The sequence below is a fragment of the Halyomorpha halys genome, unplaced genomic scaffold, assembly GCF_000696795.3.
Source record: "Halyomorpha halys isolate HHAL.00 unplaced genomic scaffold, Hhal_1.1 Scaffold12.1, whole genome shotgun sequence".
NCBI classification, from domain to species: Eukaryota; Metazoa; Arthropoda; class Insecta; order Hemiptera; family Pentatomidae; genus Halyomorpha; species Halyomorpha halys.
Genome location: NW_027109908.1, coordinates 1,949,994 through 1,970,139, shown reverse-complemented (window position 1 = coordinate 1,970,139; position 20,146 = coordinate 1,949,994). Strand labels below are relative to the sequence as shown.

Below are 20,146 nucleotides of genomic sequence, written 5' to 3'. Positions count from 1 at the left end.
GTCTCATTATTTATTGTAGTCAGTAAAAAGTAATAAAATAAAAACTGTACGTCCATACGTTTTTCCTTCACCCCCTCATTATACGTTCTCATCTCTCCGACAGATTATTTCAACTATATCATAACAGCGTTTATTCTTCTCCTTTCCTCAGTCTATGGTGTAGCTCAAGGTAGTATCCTTGGTCCTATCCTTTTACAGTTTGACTTCTCAATCCATCTTAACAATATCCTCACATCAACATACAGTTAGTGAATAATGATCTTTCCAGTTTACCCCAAACCCTCCAATCCCACAGCACCATCCTCGAAGAATAGGACCAAAACAGGAGGATTAAAATTAATTCCAATAAATCCCATCAAATCACATTTATCATTCGCCTTTAACCCATCAACTCCTGCCCCACTATTATTTAATAATACCCCAATTATTCCTTTCGAACAGATCCGTTAGTTAGACTACATTTGAACAAACAATTGACACGGAATCCTCATACAAGACAGGGAACTGCTCCTAGATTCCGACTATTACATTTACTAGACAAAGGGTCTAAATTACCAATCAATTACAAAAGACTGATCTAAATAACTATAAAAGGCCTATCTGGGCATACGGAGTTGAGCTTTGGGGCTCCACTAAACTATCGAATTCTTCCCGAATTTAATCCTTACAATCCAAAATCCTCCTTAAAATTCTTAATGCTCATTACTTTGTCACGAATCAAGTCGAATCCACGACGTTACATACTTTGCCGATATGGCCAGGACCAGATACCAATCCTTCCATGACAAACCTCTGAACCACCCAAACCCACTTGTTTCTAACCTGGCTTCTCCTTCATTACCTAATAATCCTCCTAGGCTTCTGAAAAGAAGATGGCCTCGAGATCTTCTCCTCTGGAAATGGTATTGGAGTTCTATCAATGGAGTTTGTATCATGTTAGTTTATCACTAACAGAAAATTTACTTGTTGTATATATTTTTATACAGTTGTTAATAACAATAAATATATTATAAAAAAAAAAAATTATTGAGTTTTTAGGTAGTGAAATCTGAAATCTTCTGATAGTGACCCTGATTATGATTTTCAGATGAAGACCCTATTGAAATTGTTGATTTTTAGCACCTATTAATGCAACAGAAATCGTTAATGTTTTAAAAAATAAAATAAGTACAGTTTAGTTATAGAATTTCAATATTATGAAAAATAGCGATTTTAGAAAAGAAAATTATAGAATAGAAAAGTAGTTCTTCTAAACCTACTTCTTTTTTTTCTAGCTTATATTTTAATCGCTAAAAGTTTTTAATGGGTAAAAATCCAGGAATGGTACCAAAATAATTAGCTATTCTATATTTTAAAATAATTTGACCAATATTTATTTTTCTCATCCCTTGGAAGTTTGTAATAATTATTTCATATATGTGAAAATAAAATATTTATAGGAATAAGGTTGAGGTTTATAAATGGATAAATGCAGTTTCAGGTAAACGATATTATTAGTTTATTTTTATAATACTGTTAGAATTATACAGAACAAAATACATCGACACTCCTCAAGAGCAGCTAACAAAGAACTTAAAAAAGGGTATTAAAAATTACTGTACAAAAATTATTATGTATTAATACAATAATAATAGAAACTTATAATATAAGATTTGTTAATAATTATGGCAGTACAGCCAGAATAATGTTTGCATTATAAATAGATTTATACAAAACTGAGAGCTAGCGCATTTTAATCTATATATCATCTATACAATGCATACAGATAAGGGTTTTGCATACACAACTATACAATACATACTTAACATTTAATGCAGATCAGTCTATTTTTTGGTAATCATCTGTTATATGGGGTTTAGAGTGGGTACTTTTTTTTTTTTTTAATTTTTTTTATTATATAAGCAATTACATTTCTTTCATAATTTACATACAGAAGCAGTAAGTGTCCTCAAACATTTTTATAGGATTGACTCTCGCTAAGCAATGTTTAAGGGGTACTTGGTTTAGCTATTGATAATTTCTATTGACAAATTCTGCTTTTGCTATATCATTGTAACATTAAGAGTAGGTAGTAGCTGTAAGCGACTCACAACACTTAGCAATACTGGAGCAAGGAACGCACAATCCGTTTTGAGAACCATTTAATAAATAAATTATGTCCAGATGACAAGGAATGGATAATATCTTTAATACACAGGCTAAATCTATTCCTATTATACAAAAATTGTACATAAAATATTTAAAGGCAACATTTATATATTTTTTATTCATTTTATAAATACTTTTTATTTTATCATTTAGCATTTAAATAAATAATTAAAAGACTTCTAATTGAAATCAAATATAATATTAAAAAAAATACACATATATATACACAATGCACGGATAGGCGATATTTCACGTATTTTTAAGCCGATTTCATTATTCAATTGCATTAGCTATTATAAATTGTGTTACAAGAGTTTTTTTTTATTATTAATATTTAGCCCAAATAAACAGTTGAACGATACATCCAATCTGAACTTTTATTGTCTATGACAGCCATTAAAAAAAAGTGTATCCGTGAAGCAGCGGCCTAAACTAAAGCGAAACGGCTCAGCCTTCGAAGCACCCTTTATTTTGGAATGTGTACAAATATCTAATACTTTCTCTTTTACATACTAAGAGTTCACAAAGGGTTCTCTAGTGCTGGGGCCTTATGGCGTTATGACACATCTAACCGTACAAAACACGCAGGGACTAGTAGACAATATATTTATATTTTTAAATAAATGGTTTCACTTACCAAAAACGCAGCTTTTTTTTATTAAAAAATACAAAAAAAAATATAAACAACAATCAACACGGACGCATACTGGGAATCCAATGGACAATAAAATAAAAGATTCTACTCCTTTATCAAGATCTATGTCGAAAATATTTCTAGCAGATGTAAATGTGTGTCTTAGATCCTTCCGTGTCCATAAAATTCTCAATATCCAGCTAGTGGATATCGTTAAGTTAAATGGAAAATTTTTAGTAAGTTCATTCCTATATCATTAATAATACTGCGTGGAATGAAAAAAACAACTTTTGTATAAATTATAACGAAGTTTGTCAGGAAGACCGGTTTTTGGAGATGTTCTCGAAATGGGAAGTTTTAAAAAATTTGAAGGATCCTTTCGAACTGAAACATTATTTCCAATAAAAAATGGAAAGAACCAAACGCCTGCCTACCGCTTGATCTTATGACTAAGGTTCCTCATGTGCCTCGGCACTGTTCCTCTTTGGTAGAAGGGAGGGACATACGCGCCCGTGTAAGTGCTAACTATAAACAAGGAATGGGAACGGCTAGATAAAAGATAATACAATCGGTGGGTGGACTCAGCCCTTGTGGAGGCGATGCTTGCCGCTGTGCCTCACCCGCCGGTCGGCGAACATCTCCAAGGAGACTTTGGACGACCCCTTGGAGATCTCCTCATTGTGAGCTCCTATCGAGAAGCCCAAGTCGATCTTGACCCAGTTGAGGCAGTTGGGATTGGGCGGCTTCCTCCCCCGCAGCTGCCTCCCGGAGCTCAGGAAGCCCAGGTACTTGTCCCTGTCGAGTGTGGAGCGGTACCTGTAGTAGCCGCCCACTACCATCTCCTCCCTGAAGTAGCACTGTCGTCCCCGCACCTTCTTCTGCAAACAGAACAATTGCAACATTAGAATTGCCTTTTAATGAGCTCAATAGCATTATTTAAATTTATTAAAATAAAAGTACTTAAAAGTAGTAAATAAACCCAACAAAAAGTACTTCAAATGTTTGGGAAGTAATATTTATAGGTAATAAATGTAGCATATGATTATTCTAATTGGAAGAAGAAAATTTGATGAAAGGAAGGGATTTGAGGGTGGGGCATGATGTATGACAGAAGGGTTAGAGTTCCAGAATGAGGCATCTTGGACTTATCAAAGTCAGCAGTTCAGTGAGCAGTTCAGGTGGAAGTTAGATAGAAGGGATGTGGTAGTTTTGCAGGTTTTGTGGATTGTGTGTTCTAATCACTGTTGGACGCTAGGAAATACTGATATCAGAGAGGGTTTAAACACCCGGTATCGGCAAGCCTCCGGAGAAGCCAGAAATTGCAGGGTGTTTATTAAAAAAAAAAGATAGGAACATTGCGTTAGCATAAATTAATGACATGAATTCGTTTAAGATTACATTTACTCTATCGAAATCCACATCCAGGACAGATGTAACACAATGCTCTCAACTACATTTTGATCAACTTCCTACGACTAAACTATCGTTACTTATCCCCTCAACTTTTCAAGCCCATTTCAGTACGCTTAAGCACTACAAGAATAATGTTTGCCTAGTGCATACTTCAAAACAATCATTTAATCATTGTATAATGTAAAAACTAGAAAACTGGCATTATCTTTCTATGGGATACCCACCCAGTGACTGGTACAGCGATAAACTTATCATTGCATGCAAGAGGTTTGTGACTGTGAAATGCTTCGGTTACGTAACGTCATTTACTTTTTACACGAGGTTTAGTACTAACTTATTTTCTAGGATCATGTATTATTAACAATAATTTAATTAGTCCTTGTGCTGGTGATTAAATAAAGGTCTGGAAGTACAAATATTCCCAGCATTTTTTATGGAAACTTTATTTGAAATATTTTTAGTTGCAGTTACTTTATGGTTAATCTTTCTCTATTGCTTTTCTAATATGTTATAATAATGTTTTTTATTTGTTAATAATATTTATGTCTCTATTTCACTCTTTGATTTAATTTTCTGAAGTTCGAATTTTATTTTTATAATATTTTAAATAACCAACTTTTTCAAATGGACCCTATATAGCAGACTACTGATCGGTAAACGTTCAATTCACGTGGCCTTTTACGTTTTCACCGCGGTTTGGATACTCTCTTTTTTCACTTTTGTAGCTTTTTGAAATTTTCACGAGCGATCTTTCAGGTATTTAGTTTTCGAGGAGAAATAAGCTGAAAAACGTGGCAAACAGTTTATTTTTAGAACTGAGGAATGTGACGCTTATTTTTTTAACACGTTATAGATTTAATGAACTGAGAGATGAATCTGTCCTGAAGTACTCAGTGGTTAGAAAACTGCAAAGTTGAAAATTTAAAAATATAAGTTTTTTAAAGTTCCTGAATAAATAAGTCATTGATGTGCATGTTTTGGAATGCTGACGTGAGATCTATAAGATGTAAAGGTCGCCTACCTACTTTGTCTTCTTTATAGAAGTCAAAACTAAGTCCCATTAGAGGCAATGGAGTAGTGCTACAACAACTGAACTGAAATTTCTCCGGAAAATAGCACTCCAACCAAGAAGCAGCTGAAGTTGATCGGCCATCATGAAAGCCGAGATCAATGGAGGTTTGTGGAAGACAGGTCAACTGGATAGAACTTTAGAGACATGTTCAGACTATTATGGACGGACCACATCTTCAGGCTTGGACAAAAGAAAAGAAAGAGTTGGAACTCCGTGGTTGGGATCCCGAGGATCGAGGCTGAGAAGTCCAAAGCCGGGAAGTAAGAAAAGAAGTACTGTCTATGCTTATCTTTTTCGGTCCTGATTCTGGATTGTCAAAATGTTGCTACAAGTTAGTACTAACAGACTGGTTAGCTATTTAGTAATATTTGAGTCACTTGAGGTTTTATTTTTTAAATAATTAATGCTTGGATCAAGAAGAAACCAGAAAGAATTATGTAAAATCCGCTCTTTAGCTTTATGAACAGTATAGACAAATTGGGACAGTTAAAAATACCAAAAACCAATTTTTTTTGGTTTATTATAGTGAACATTATGTATGTTAAATATGTAAATGAGAAATTCAACAACATTGAACAGCCATAATCAATATTAGGAAAAGTTTTTGTTGTAATGTATTCAATTACAAAAAAAAAAAAAAAAATTAAAATATAAGAAAATATTTATTAATTTAAAATATAAAGTTGTTTATTTATTTCTTTAAAGTTTTGGAACACTAATTTTTTTTTATTACCATTTAACCTATTTTTATGTGAATTTTATAATATTCTCTAACGTATGCAGTTTTTGAAAAATTTATTTCAAGTCTGATTAGGTTTGCCAATAAAATGTTTGTCGCTTGTTCATTCTAGATCGGCATTTAAGGAATGCACATCGTCAATTTAACTGTGCGATAAATTTAATTGGCCATATAATTGCAATGAAAGGTTTTTATATGTATGAGCAAGGTCAGCAGAGGATGTTGCATGCCACGGAATTTATTGCGGTAATCAGTTATCTTAATTATGAAAATGTTCGTCCTATCGTTCAACATTTATCGTATAATTAGTACCAACAATATGTTTATGTTATTGCAGAATATTTATCTAACTGTCTGTAATAGGGTCATATATCTTGACAATGACCAGATAATGTAATAAACGCCGCGGTTGTTCCTTATTTGAAATACTGTTTCGAACATAAAATTTATATTTGAAAATATTTATTGAAGGGATTACTTGATTATTTTGTGATAATTTAATTAGATTGTTTCGATTATTTAGAGAGTAAATGGTATTTATCAATATTAGGATAAGTTTTTGTTGTAATGTATTCAATTACAAAAAAAAAATTAAGAAAATATTTATTTATTTCGTCATTAGAGTGCTACCAATGGGTAGTTTCTCTACACGCCTGTAACACTCCAATTTAACTTAGATCAGATTTAATAAATGTATTATAATGTGCAGTTGTAAACAGCAATAAATAAATATTTAAAAAAAAAAAATTATTTCGTTAAAGTTTTATAACAATATTTTTTTTTAAATATCATTTTCAACAATTTTAAAGTGCATTTTATAATATTCTCTAACGTATGCAGTTTTGAAAAATTTATTTCAAGTCTGATTAGATTCGCCAATAAAATGTCTATTATTCATAACAGGAAAAAACCTAATTTTACATTTTTGACTAAAAAAAAAACTATAATTCGAAAATAATTTGGAACATTAATTATCGCAAGGTAATAGTATCATCTCATTGTTAATTGTCAAGTTCGTTTACTATCAAACATTACACTTCTCTCAAAGTATACAGTTGAAATGATTAATGTACCTAAAAAAAATGGCTTCCTCGTTTATAATACGTCAGAATATTATTATTTCGCTAGTTATAATGAGAGTAGTAGTGAATACCAAGCTAAATGCATCACAGCGTTCAATGAGATTTTAAGGTTGCGAGAGAAGCTTGATAAGGATCCTACGAGTGTGAAGTTAAATGTCAACGCTTTATTGGGCAGTTTGGGTGACATTTTTATGAAAAAAATTTAACAATATTTGACAGTCCGTCCCCCTTTTTTGTAGAACAGTGGAAAATCACAGAGGTTGTGCCAACATTATGAAATTATATCGGCAATGACCAATGCTTGAGGATGTCTTCCTTGACCTGCTTCCTCGATATATGTTACCTTTAAGTAGGGCCATTTCATTGCTTGTTCTTAAAATTAGGTTATTTTTATCAATTATGTAATAGAGGTACATTAATAATTTTAATTGTATACTTTTGCTATGGAGTGAAGTGTAATGTTTGATAGTAAACGAACTTGACAATTAAGAATGAGATGACACTATTACCTTGCGATAATTCATGTTCCAAATTATTTTCGAATAATAGTTTTTTTTGCCAAAAATTATAAATTAGGTTTTTTCCTGTTATAAATAATAGAATATATATCAAGTTAAAGACAAAAAAAGACAAATTTAACAGTTCCAAAAACAATACAAGAAATTTCAAACAAATTAAAATAAACAAAATTTTCAGTTCTAAGTTTCTTATTATTTCAATTTAATATATTTAAAAAATACATAAAATGTAAAGAACTTACAGATCCAACTAATTTCCAGCGTGGGTTGAAGCACAGGTATCTTCTGGATTTTTCTCCATATATAAGTAATTTTCCAGAGTAGTCCCTGGACTGAATGATCAGCTTTTCTGTAACAAAGAAGGCAAAAGTGGTGTAAGTTACAATTCCAAATTTTGTTTTGGAATGATTTTTTTTTAAATGTAAAACTATTAAAATTTTAATTTTTTTAAAATATTAAATTTTAATTTTTATTAAATATTAAATTTTAATTTTAATTAGGGAGAGTACTAAATTAAAAAAAAAAATCTGAGCAAAATCTTGTGAATTTGTTTTAGTATGTATTTTGTATTGAATGGGAAGGTATCTATTTAGAAGTTTAATTTATAATGTATTTAATTTATTATTATAATGTAATTAATAACCTGTACTTCATGATCAGATTGGATAAATGAAAAGGCAAACATAAAAAATATTATTTTGTTCCCCTCTCTCTCCAAAACCGAACAAGCATATTCAATGACTAGAAATTCACAAATTTTAAAAGGATCCATGACTTTGCGTACAGAATTTCCTGGTCCTAAACCGTTCTTGTTTTGATGACGTGCAGAAAATTGTGTGCTTTCTAGGTGTTCTGCTAGAAGGTGCTTCGAAAAACAATCTTTCCCTGAATAGATTTTGCTTTCCCATCCATCGGACGTGTTGAGACGTTTCGGCGACGGAGTGAAAGCCTGCCCGGGGTACTAAAAAGTAAAATCAACATTTGTGAGCAGCCTTAAGTTGGTCAGTCAACATAACAACTACCAACAGGCGAGTACGCCCACCAGGAAGGCATGTCACCTTTGAACCAGTTAAGGGGGAGATGTTTTCGTAACTTGTATTGGAAACATATAGCCAAATTCGATTTTAATAGTTAATAAAACAAATGGATTTTTTTAATTTTGTAACTAATCTATTTTCTTCTTGCTATTCATATATTGATAAAATTAGAAAATGTTAGTTTAAACGTTAAATAACATTGTTGATAAGTGAGTGATAATAGTGTAAGATTATTTTGTAATTAGAAGTTTATTAAAGATTACTAAAATTATTAGAGTTGGACAGAATAGCCAGCAAAAGATTTTAATAGTTGGACATGAGGTATGAATTTATCGTTATTTATATAACTCTTTATAATTTAAAATATTAATATAGAGTTTTTGAGACTTAAATAGATACAATTTTTTTTAAATAATTTATTTATTGATATTTACAACTGTATACATATATACACATCAAGTAAATTTGCTGTAAGTGATATTATGACATGATAAAAACATGTGGAGAATCTACTCATTCATAGAACTCCAAAAACATTTCTAAAGGAGAAGATCTCAAGGCCATATTCTTTTCAGACGTCTAGGAGGATGATTAGGTAGTGAAGGAGAAGCCAGGTTAGAAACGAGTTGGTTTGGGTTGTTGGGAAGTTTATTATGGAAGGATTGGTATCTGGTTCTGGCCTAATCGGCAACATAGGGGATATTGAGGTCCTGATGGATGATTTGATTTGTGACAAAGTAGGGAGCATTAAGGATTTTACGAAGGATTTTGGACTATAAGGATTGGATTCGAGAGGAATTAGGAAATCAATTTATTTAAACAATAAAACCCGTCTTTAAAAAGTGAAAATGGTATGTTAATAACTTAAGGATTAGCCCACCCCTGAACTGTTCATTCATCATAAACTGAGTCGTATTTAAGCGAATTTAAGGCTAAACCCTCACCTGTTGAGTTTTGTTTATCCCTTTTGAGCAACATAGAGCCAGGTGCAATGCAGTGGCAGTGTGCATGTCTCAATGTTCGCTGTTCTCTTCTACTGCATGTTTAATAAAATAATTTCATGACCTATACTGCAAGTAGCAGCAAAGTACCTGTGCTATCTCTGTTTCAATGTGCACTCGGCCATTCTGAAGTAAATTAAAGAGGAGGATTATATTAACCTTCATCTACTGCATTAATTTTACTTGCATTTTCTTTAAATTTTTCTCATCTTTTATTTCTCTATTTGTTGAGTCGTCTATAACAGACGTATTATCTCTATTTGGTTAGACTGTTTATGTGAGGTGCACTATTATTTGTTCTTATAATTTTCTGACCAGACTGCGCCAGACTCGTTATTCATTTATTGGGATTTGAGACACTTTAGGAGGGAATGTTTGCCTGTTTAATCAATTTAATAACACGGACGGATCCAGAAATTATCTTTTGGGGAGCGGAAAACTGAGTAAAATCAATTCTTTATTAAGTTCTATACTTGAACTTCCTAGTTATAAAGAAGAGAGGATTTCTTTAAATTCAAATCACGGTCAACGAGTTTTATCAAAAAGAAAACTGACGAAAATTGTCTTGCGTCAATTCGGAGGTTATTATTGTTATAATTATTCCGATGTAATATTAAGAGAATAATATTTATATTTATAATTTCCCAAAATATTGTGCAGCAAATATACATTAGTGGTGCTCTGCCTTATATTTCCTGGTACAAACGCAAACAGTTCATATTTCCCTGACAAGGGACCTAGAATCGGTTAGTAATGGAAGGGAATAGCGGACTCCTGGAGAACAAAGACCCAGACGTGATATTAGGGGACTGAGGATAGAAAGTTGTAAGCGGAGATAAAGGATTGGTCCGAATAGATGTTTGACTGAGGGTTCCATTAACACAACCTCTTGAGACAATAGAGCAAACAGACCACGGCAGCTTGGGTTACTTAACCAGCATAAAAAAAAAAGAGAAAAAAACAAATAAAACCAAAGGCATCTTGTCCCACGGTCCTATCCTAGATATCGGGCGAGTAGTCTTATGGGACCTTTAGAAACTTTTGCTACTATCTTTTTTATTGCTATTCGTCATTGAAAAGTTACATCAAGTTTTTTAAATTGCAGTTTTTAAATGCCGGTGATAGCTTATCTTGAAATGAAATTGTACTTCGAAGTATCCATCTCGATGGGTTCAAAGACCGAACATACCTCAGCTGCTGAAGTGATTGGTCTGCTCTGTTGTTTCATCATTTGTGCAATTTCAATTCTTTCTGATCTAGAAAGGACAGTCAAAATAACTCTAGTGACGAAATAGATTGTATTTTACATGCAATAGAACATTTTGAATGTCTAACTTATATTCTATTTACTTCGTAGATAGCTTCATTAATCTTCTATGGAAAACTAATACTTTGGTGGAAGAGCCTTTTTTAATATATATCCATATATATTAAACATTTTATTGAAATAAAACAATGAGCCCATTCAAGAGCAATGAGTATTAAGTCATACTATTTGTGCATAAAATTAATAAATAAATTTAAAAAAATATATATTAAAAATGAAATAGTAATGATAAAATAATATATGCATTTATAATAAACATAGGTTGATAAATAATAGTAAAATAAGTGAATAACTGAAGTTAAAAAAATTAAAACAATTTAAAATGGTCTGCAGTGTTTGAAATACACGACCTATTTCTCGGAGTTCTTTCCTATAGATAAAAGATATTAAAATTAAATTTGTAAGGACATTTTCCTGTTTGGTTAGTTTTTATTAAAATTAAAATTGTTCACAGTTCCACTTACCGATATTCTTGGAAAATCAACTGATATAAATACGTTTCGGAGTATGTTTTTTTCCTCGAAATGTATATCTGTCAGCTAATGATAAACTTTGATATCCAGAAATAGCAATTTTGTTTTTTCATTTTGTATTATTTCCGCAAATGATTTAAATATCTTTAAGCATTAATCTCACGACAAATGTCATTTAATATAACTATATAAAAGAGCTGCATACTAAATAAGTTAAGCTTATTTATGATAAAGTCAGAAAATAAAATTAATTTTTATAGAGAAGAAGATGGCCATGGGACCTTCTAATTCAAATTAATGTTTGAAGTACCAATGGGTGGTTCCTTCCCAAGATTTTCAAGTGTATATGAAACATACTACATATTTACCTATTGTATTATTTTGTACAGTTGTAAATTACATTAAATAAATAATTTTAAAAAAAATTATAGAGATAATAACATAAAAGAGATGTTAATATGAAACATTTCAATCTATCTCTTTTATCAATGAAAATAGTTGTAAAGGAGTTCATTTAAACCGTCGCAAAAATTAAAAATAATGAAGTAAAATACATTAGATTTATATAAATATAATAATTCTTTACATTGACTACAGTTATTTGAAACCAATACAAATAAAAAATTTGTTTAACTTTTATATACAAATGTATGTTTAAAAGAAGGGAAATATTAAAATAAAAAATATAAATAGTAATTTTAAACAAATGAAAAAAAAAATTAGTGTAATTCTGAAAATTAACGAAATAGATTGTAGAACTTTTGGAAACTCATGCCTATATTACAAAAAAAAAAATTATAAAACATTGAAGAGATTCTCGAATTTGTTTTTAATTATTTTTTATAACTGGTACTGAAGTAGTGAGAAGAGTTTTTTTTTTCTAAGCACGCCGATAAGATCTTAATACAAAAGTAAATACTGTCTGAAATCAAGTGATAACCTAGTTCCAAGTAGGTACCCAGAGTGAAGCGGGACTGAACATATTTGCGTTTAGTACTTCAAGCAGATCTAAACTTTTTCAATTTCATAAGTTTTTAATATTTGAATTATAATTTCTTGAATAAACATACAAGCTTTGTTTGAAATGTGATTGTTTTCTTTTATTACACGAAAATCTTAATTTTTATTATACGTGATACTGAAGTGTATAAGCAAAATTGTACGTGATGGAAGAAAATGGAGTTCATTTTCGGTTTCGATAATTGTTACGAAAGTCGAGTAATGTTCAATTAAATAAAAAGGTCGCCGCCCGAAGCAAACGACGCAAGAAACGTTCTCTCTCTTTCTTCTTTTTTTTTACGACACGTCTCACGAATTTTTCACTTTAAAAAAAAAATAATAAAAATAAATAAGGAGAAAAAAAATTAGGAAACAATATTCGCCTCTTGTATACTTGATATTTGAGCTTTGAAAAATAATTCTAGATATGAGATTATAAGAAATTCCTGGAGGCTCGACCATATGGCGTGGAGCCCCTGCGATGGTATCGAGCCGCGTGGGTGTCCGGACCTCCTCTCATTAAAAGGTATCAATAAACCTAAGTAATTTACTAATCCGTTAGCTGAGGGAGGAATCTAGAGAATCCCGAGGCGCCATATGTGACTCTAACCTACTTAGGTCGGACTTTTAATTAAGCCGAAAAAAGAAGTACGCTTCAGTGTTCGATTTATGTACACCACTTTCCAATGCCCTCCTCTCGTATGCTCTTCAACTTCTGGGCGCACGTGTGTCCTCAAGCCGCTGGGAGAACTTTCGTCTGAATGGCTTGGTTCATTAATTGGCCGCGTCGGAATTAAATGAAACGAAATAGGAAGTTGGTTCCGAAGGTTCCAAGTCTTATCTTCCTCAGATGAACTCGGCCAAAAACCAAATTCACAAGATATGATAAAAGTCCTGTCTGATTCCAGAAGTCATTAGACGTTTACGCTTCGAACAAGTGATGATCGTGTATCTTAACCATTAGAACGACTTTATACAACCATTTAAATTATGTGGGTGATTATTATTTTTTTGTTGTGTACCAATTTTGTGATTTTAAAATGCACCTAAATATCACTAACCTTTCACTCCTATTTTTTATACCTGACCGGATAAACAGGTTAACAAGGGAAGCTAGACACTATGGAGTTATTTTGTGTCAGTACTCACAGATTCTCATTTAAAATATGTGTTTAAAGTGCGGTAACATTAGTGAAAATTATGGGTAATTATCCACATTATTGGTTAATAATTAGTATTAAAAAAAAACAAAAAACGTCGCTACAATATAGTTGTTTTATTATTGAAGGCCTCAAGATACATCATATATATCATTATTTGTCATGTCATATATAACTTATTTCATGACGTTTCCACATTTTATTGTTCTCATAGTCATCTCCTACACTGTATATATTATATTGATAACTTTTTTCACGACTATTGTAGGTATACATTTTTTTTTTTAAGAATAATTTTTTTTTTTTCAACACTTTTAAATTATTTTCTTTCCTTGAAAACTAAATAAATTATAACTGTTCTAAGCGAGCACTCCATACCATGCGCTCTGAGACATAAAGCTCTTGGCCATCACATCTCTCCAGGTCTGTTAATTGTTTAGTTAATATCAAAAATTTACAAGTGTATTGTAAACGTATTTGCATTTGTCAATTAATTAAAGTTTTATCTTTGTAATTAACGTGTACTTTTTTTTTTTAATTATTATTATTATTATTATTATTTTATATATTATGTTTCAGAAGTTATTTAGAAAGTGGTTACTTTCCTGTTTGGTTTTTCTTAATTTTTTTAATATTCTTTTTTGAAATAACTTAAAATTAACAGGTTTTTTGCTACCTGGGTTTTTAGTGCATGTTAGATTGATATTGATATTTTATTCGGAATTGTTTATTGGTGTAATTCTGTCTTAAAATATAAATAATTCTTTAAATGTAATGGATTAATGAAATAATGATGATTTTAGATTTCGCGCATTAAGGACATAACTCAATGTTCTCTTAAACTATTTCAAATTTCTAATTTGAATTAAAATCTGTCTAAAAATATATAAATTAATTTAATGTATATTTAAAATTTATTTTATTTAAAAAAAAAATTAATTTGTTTATTCAGTTCGATTGAAATAGAACCTTAATTTCAGATTATCAATTGAATAAAGAGATCATGGATGAAATCTAGGAGCAAGGTTGTATGTAATGCGGGTAGGTTTCTATTATCTCGAAGGGGCTTTTGTCCGTAGTCAATTATTTACTTCAGTTAATCTCTGGACTTTATGATTTTATTAGATCAAGTTTAATTTTGTTTTAAAATATATTTTAGAAATAAAATAACTGTATCAATTACATAAAGTATTTATTACAAATATTATAACTTATTTGAATATGTAAGTGTTACTGGTCACAATTAAAGTATTGTTATCTATTATTTATAGTTATTTTTAAAATTTTCAAAATTATTGTTTAAAAAAAGCCTTTTTTCGTATATTTCGAATAGATGGTTCGTCCATATCGCTTTGGTGCGTGTACGGATGGAATATCTCTTCATTACGTCTGGATGACGGATGTCTGTTTTCGATTTTCCTTCGTTTTAGTTTTTCAGGAATGCTCTGGAGGGCAAAAAAAGATTAATCTAAAGAAAAAATATTTTATGCATCATTACTTAAAGATAAAAATTTCTATTATATTTGATTGATATTATATATCTTTTCCAATTTTAAACTCATCAAAAAACTCAATATGGTTATTTATTAATAGACTTTTTATTTTTAAATTTATTTTTAGTCATCATTTTTGTACATTTAAAATGGGCTATATACTTATCTTTATTATATTAATTTAATATTTGTTTTTATCTTCATATATTTTCATAACTTTTTGACTATTTGTCTTTATTATTTTTTCAAAATCCTCATTTTGTTTATATAATTCTTCATTGAAATATGTTTATATTTCAGTTCTTTCGTTATGCTGTTCTTATTATTACTTATTTTCATTATTATTTTTCTTTTTTTAGTATTTGGGTTCATATAATTTAGTACTGCTAATGAACTTTTTTTATATTATCGTTGTTATTTAACTTTTTTTGTCATCTTAACTTTAAATTTATTTTTTAATCACCATTTTATTATACACCTCTCTGCTTTTGTTGATTTTATTGATTATCTGCTGATTATTTTTGCTATTGATTATATTATCTGCTTTATTAATTTAATTATTTGTATGAAAAATTGAAATGCCCACTCCTTCCCTTGTTGGCCATCCCAATAATTTAATGTAAAATTTGTTTTTTTAAGTACTTCCAATTCAAGGATTATATATATATTTTTTTAATATAATTTTATATGACTTTGTCTTTATACATTATTCCGACTTTTTGGTTATTTGCCATTAATAATTTTTATATTTTTACAATCCTCAACTTGTTTATATAATTATTCGGTTTATTGTATTTTTACTTATACTTAATTTTACCATATTTACCATATGTCTAAATTATTCTGTTGTTATTTTTTATATATATATATATTGTATATTGTTATCATTTCATTTTTTTCTTGTTTTGGTCTTTATTTATTGTATTAATTAATGCTTAGAACTCTGATACTAATCACACTTAATAGTGGCAGCTTATATTATTATTTTTAATTTAAATTACAATAATTAATTTTAATCGTAAATAAAAAAAATAATATTTAGTTAAAAAGGATTTTATTCTTTTGTTGTGCTGCTCTTGTTATTATGTATCTTTATCATTCCTCTTATGTCGTTAAAATTTGGCTTCCTTATATATCAGTTATCTATTATTATGGCATTAACCTTCACAGAATGTCTTCTCTTGAATCTTTCCAATTATTTTTAAAATGAATATTATACTTAAATGAAGATGTTGAAGATTGATCATGTTTCCAGTTTTCATATAATAAAATCTGAAGAGCATATTTATAACAATACTTCAAGTATACCCCTGCTTAAATTTAATATTGAGCCGGATTAGACAATACTCATAATCTCTGATAAGGTAATATACACAGTTTGCGATGATATATAGACAAGTGACTCGGCGTATAACTTCTAATGATCCTGAGACAAGAGATAGATAGATGGCATTGGCGGGACCTAATGAACCATCAATCTGGTACTCATAGTCTCGGCACGGCGCCAACTTTCTAACACATGTTATAGTTTCCTATACATCGTCCAGAGTGTTTTCTTATCCAGCTGATTTAGGAATCGATGTGTTGACAATTATGGAATAACGAATAACAAGTCTGCATTTCAAAGATAATTTACCGCCCTTCCATGACTTTAGTTTACTATGAAAAACTTTTTTTTGGAAAGAAGAACCGATGTCGATTTCACAATGTTCTATAACGTGTAAAAATTTAATTTATTTTATTTTTTTACTTTTATTTTATAACATATGGAAGGATATATCAAAAAATTAAAAATTTAACATTGTAGGAAGATAGTCCGGATGGTGATAAATAAAGGTATCAAAATAGTAAAAGAAAACTATTTATTCTGAACCAACGTTTTGTTGGGTGAAATGAAAAAAAAAAGATACAAACATTTTAAAATTAACAAAATATTAAAATTAAAAACATTTCAAGACAATTGTCATGTTTATAAAGGGTATAAAAAAGAATTAACAATAACAATATAAGGAAGTATACATGTAAGTAGACTAACAGACAAGTTCCTAATAAATATAACCAGGAGTGATAAAAGTTCTAAATATAGATCTACTACTCATTAAAATTAGCTATAAATATGGTAAAGAGTTAGATGTATAAGGTACAACAGATAAATGAATATGGTAATATGGAATAGGTGAGGTATAGTAATATGTAAAAGGGGGATATTAAGAAAACTGATAAAAATAAACAATAATCCACCCATCAGATTGGAACTCTGAGAACAACTGAGAAGAAAGGGGGAAGTCAGTTATAGAAAAGAGGGTCCCTACTTCCTAAGTTAACCCTTAGGAAAGGAAAGATTTTTTATATATAAAAATGGGGCTAAACGTTCGTTTACAATAAATTGCTTTTTTTTTTTTTTTTTTACTATTTTAACATTAAAATAGTATACTTGACCGCCACCTGGACAATCTACTTCATACAGTCAACTATCATCTTACTATAAAAATTTAACAATTTAAAAAAATAAAACTTTAGAATATAAATACTTATTTGAAATGTATTAGATATTATAAGGAAAGAAAGTCGAATAAAAAAAAATCAAATTAAAATAAACATTTTAAATAATATCTTTAATATAATACATAATAATAGCTTAGAGCGACAAACAGTGTCTATTTTCTAAGTAGCAACTTTAGACGTCAATGTTTAAATTTTTATCTGTAAAACCAAACAATGTGGTTAGAAGCTTGTGACTATTTTTTATTTATTTTTTTCCTCAACCACACCAATTTATCTCTATCCTCGTTTTGGAAATTCAGTTTATTTTCGAATTCATTTTTCTTGGAATGTGGAATTCGGACATGGTTTGTTGCTGTAAGCATAGATTTTGATTGTAGTTTAAATTTTCATTTGGAGAGGAATTATGGGTATTAGATGGCTCAGCCTAATCTTTTGTTGTTTTATTTTTTCTAATTTTACAAATGTAATATTTTAATGGTCTAATTGTTAGGAAGGTGTTAAACGAAAAATTTAAATAATAAAAAATGTCTAGAGAATCCACTGCGCTAATATAGAAGAGAATAGTGTTATAATGTGTAAATTTGATGAAGCTTTGGATACGGCTTGGCGTCCCCCCGACTACTGTCACCAGCTCGCATTGAGAAAGGCTTATCCATTGTGGGGACTCGGTAGTGACGTGGGCAGGACAAAGAGGTACCATCTGTCAGCCTGCTGATATTGAAGCAATCAATGAATGATATTATGTCGTAAGAGCTAAGGTGTAGGTGTTGCCGGCTAAACGTCTTCTCAAAGCCTTCTAGTTCTGCATCCAAGTCACGTGCGCCGCGGTCACGCGGTATTTTTCCCCCGACAAATTAAGTGCTCAAACTGGACGGTGCCGCCCCTGGCATTCTTCTCCTCAGGATCACTACCTGTCTTGTCAGGGGTAACGAGCTTCGGTCTCCTCTTCTTAGTAGAACAACCATATCATTCTATTCCATCCCGCTCTCATGGATTTTTTTTTAGTTACCAGCTCGGCTTTACCTCAGGAAGTTTAAGAAGTGTGTTAATTATTAAAATAAAGTAGAGAAGAATGTTATAATATGAACCTGATTTCGATATATATATATATATATATTTCGGTCCACAGACTCTGCTCCTTAGTTATTTCCGATGGAAATAGTTGTTTTTCTACATAATTGTGTTCCCAACATGTTTTATATGCCTGAGTCATGGAGTTCAGTCAGCTAAGTCAGGAGACTTTCGACATTTATTTTGTCTACAAGAAAAAGGAAAATTAAAATATTTTCAAAACTAGTTAAGACCTTAATCGCAGTAGATACCTTAACTATAACTAGACATTTTGCTATGAACTCGGAATTAATTTATTTTATTTTTTCGCTTGCTATTTTTTTAATAGGGTAATTAATATGTTTAGGCAGGTTTGAATCCGGCCGTGGAAAATAATTATTTTCTGTTTTAATGTTATAATTATGTGGTTTTAATGTGGTCAGTTCTATGAATTCAGGAGCTCTCCGGGGTCCACCCAGCTTCGTCAAATAAGTGTACCCTTAATTTTGGTAAAAATCTAGCAGTTTAGCGTGATTCTGACCAAAACACCTCCTAGCCCAACCGTTGGTGTAGTATCAGTACTACACGCCTGGTTCTGGTTGTAATGGTACAGTTTTAATTATTTCAATGCATAAGTCAGTTATTTCTTTTACAATTTTCATAAATATTACTTTTTATTTGTTTCTATCTTTCTTCAATTATATATTTATTATATATATATTATTTTACTAACATATTTTTAATATTTAAAATTATTCAATATTTATAACATTGTAAATTTTTAGGGGAGTCTTTATTCCTTCTTAAAAGCGTAGAGTATATTTTGTGTTATCGCGCACAAATAAATGTTATTTTTTTCTGTTGAATTGCAAGGAAATAATTCTGTGCTATAGATTTGTCTTTGTGTTTTTTTTATGGAATAGGAAAACAAATATTGTATAGAATAATTAATATTTCATTTTTATTTTTATTAAAATCAATTAATTTTTAGTTTAATCGTATTCAATGTCTTGGCATTAATGAAGGAATGATGAAGACATATCGAATGTGTTTTAGGTTAGGTTACCTAATTCCAAGACCAAGAGGGAATTTTATGTCTTCTCGAAAATCAATTCTGTCAGGCCGAGAGATGATCTTAACATTCCCGACATTCCAAGGAATCATTCAGATAAGCAAACATTTTTATGAGGGGAGTGATGAAACGAATAAAGGTTGGCAATAAAACCGAACACAATAAACCGACTCTTGAAGGGAATAAATAAGATTTAGAGGGCGTTGACATCCTTGATTTTATTCCACTCTAAAATTTTATGAAGCTAGTTGTGAACTAATCCAAAATGTAACTCCATTGCTAATACAGGTAATACGAAAGTACAACATTGACTAAGTGTTGTATTTATACATACAAATTTATTTTACCAAGATTGTGCATCATGCACAACAGGTAACATTTTCAGTTAAACAAAAGTTCTGAACTGTTTTAACAGGATATATA

At 30.2% G+C, this 20,146-nt stretch overlaps 1 protein-coding gene across 1 annotated transcript in view; it reads right to left on the bottom strand.

Moving 5' to 3' along the window:
* Positions 1–1,493: 1,493 nt before the first annotated feature.
* The window catches only part of ths (thisbe), a gene marked incomplete at its 5' end in the record, with an annotated part of 31,177 nt that continues 12,524 nt past the window's right edge, over positions 1,494–20,146 (bottom strand). Inside the window, 2 exon segments of the mRNA XM_014418417.3 lie at positions 1,494–3,660; positions 7,849–7,955. Of these exon segments, the coding sequence (XP_014273903.3) occupies positions 3,364–3,660; positions 7,849–7,955 (404 nt within the window).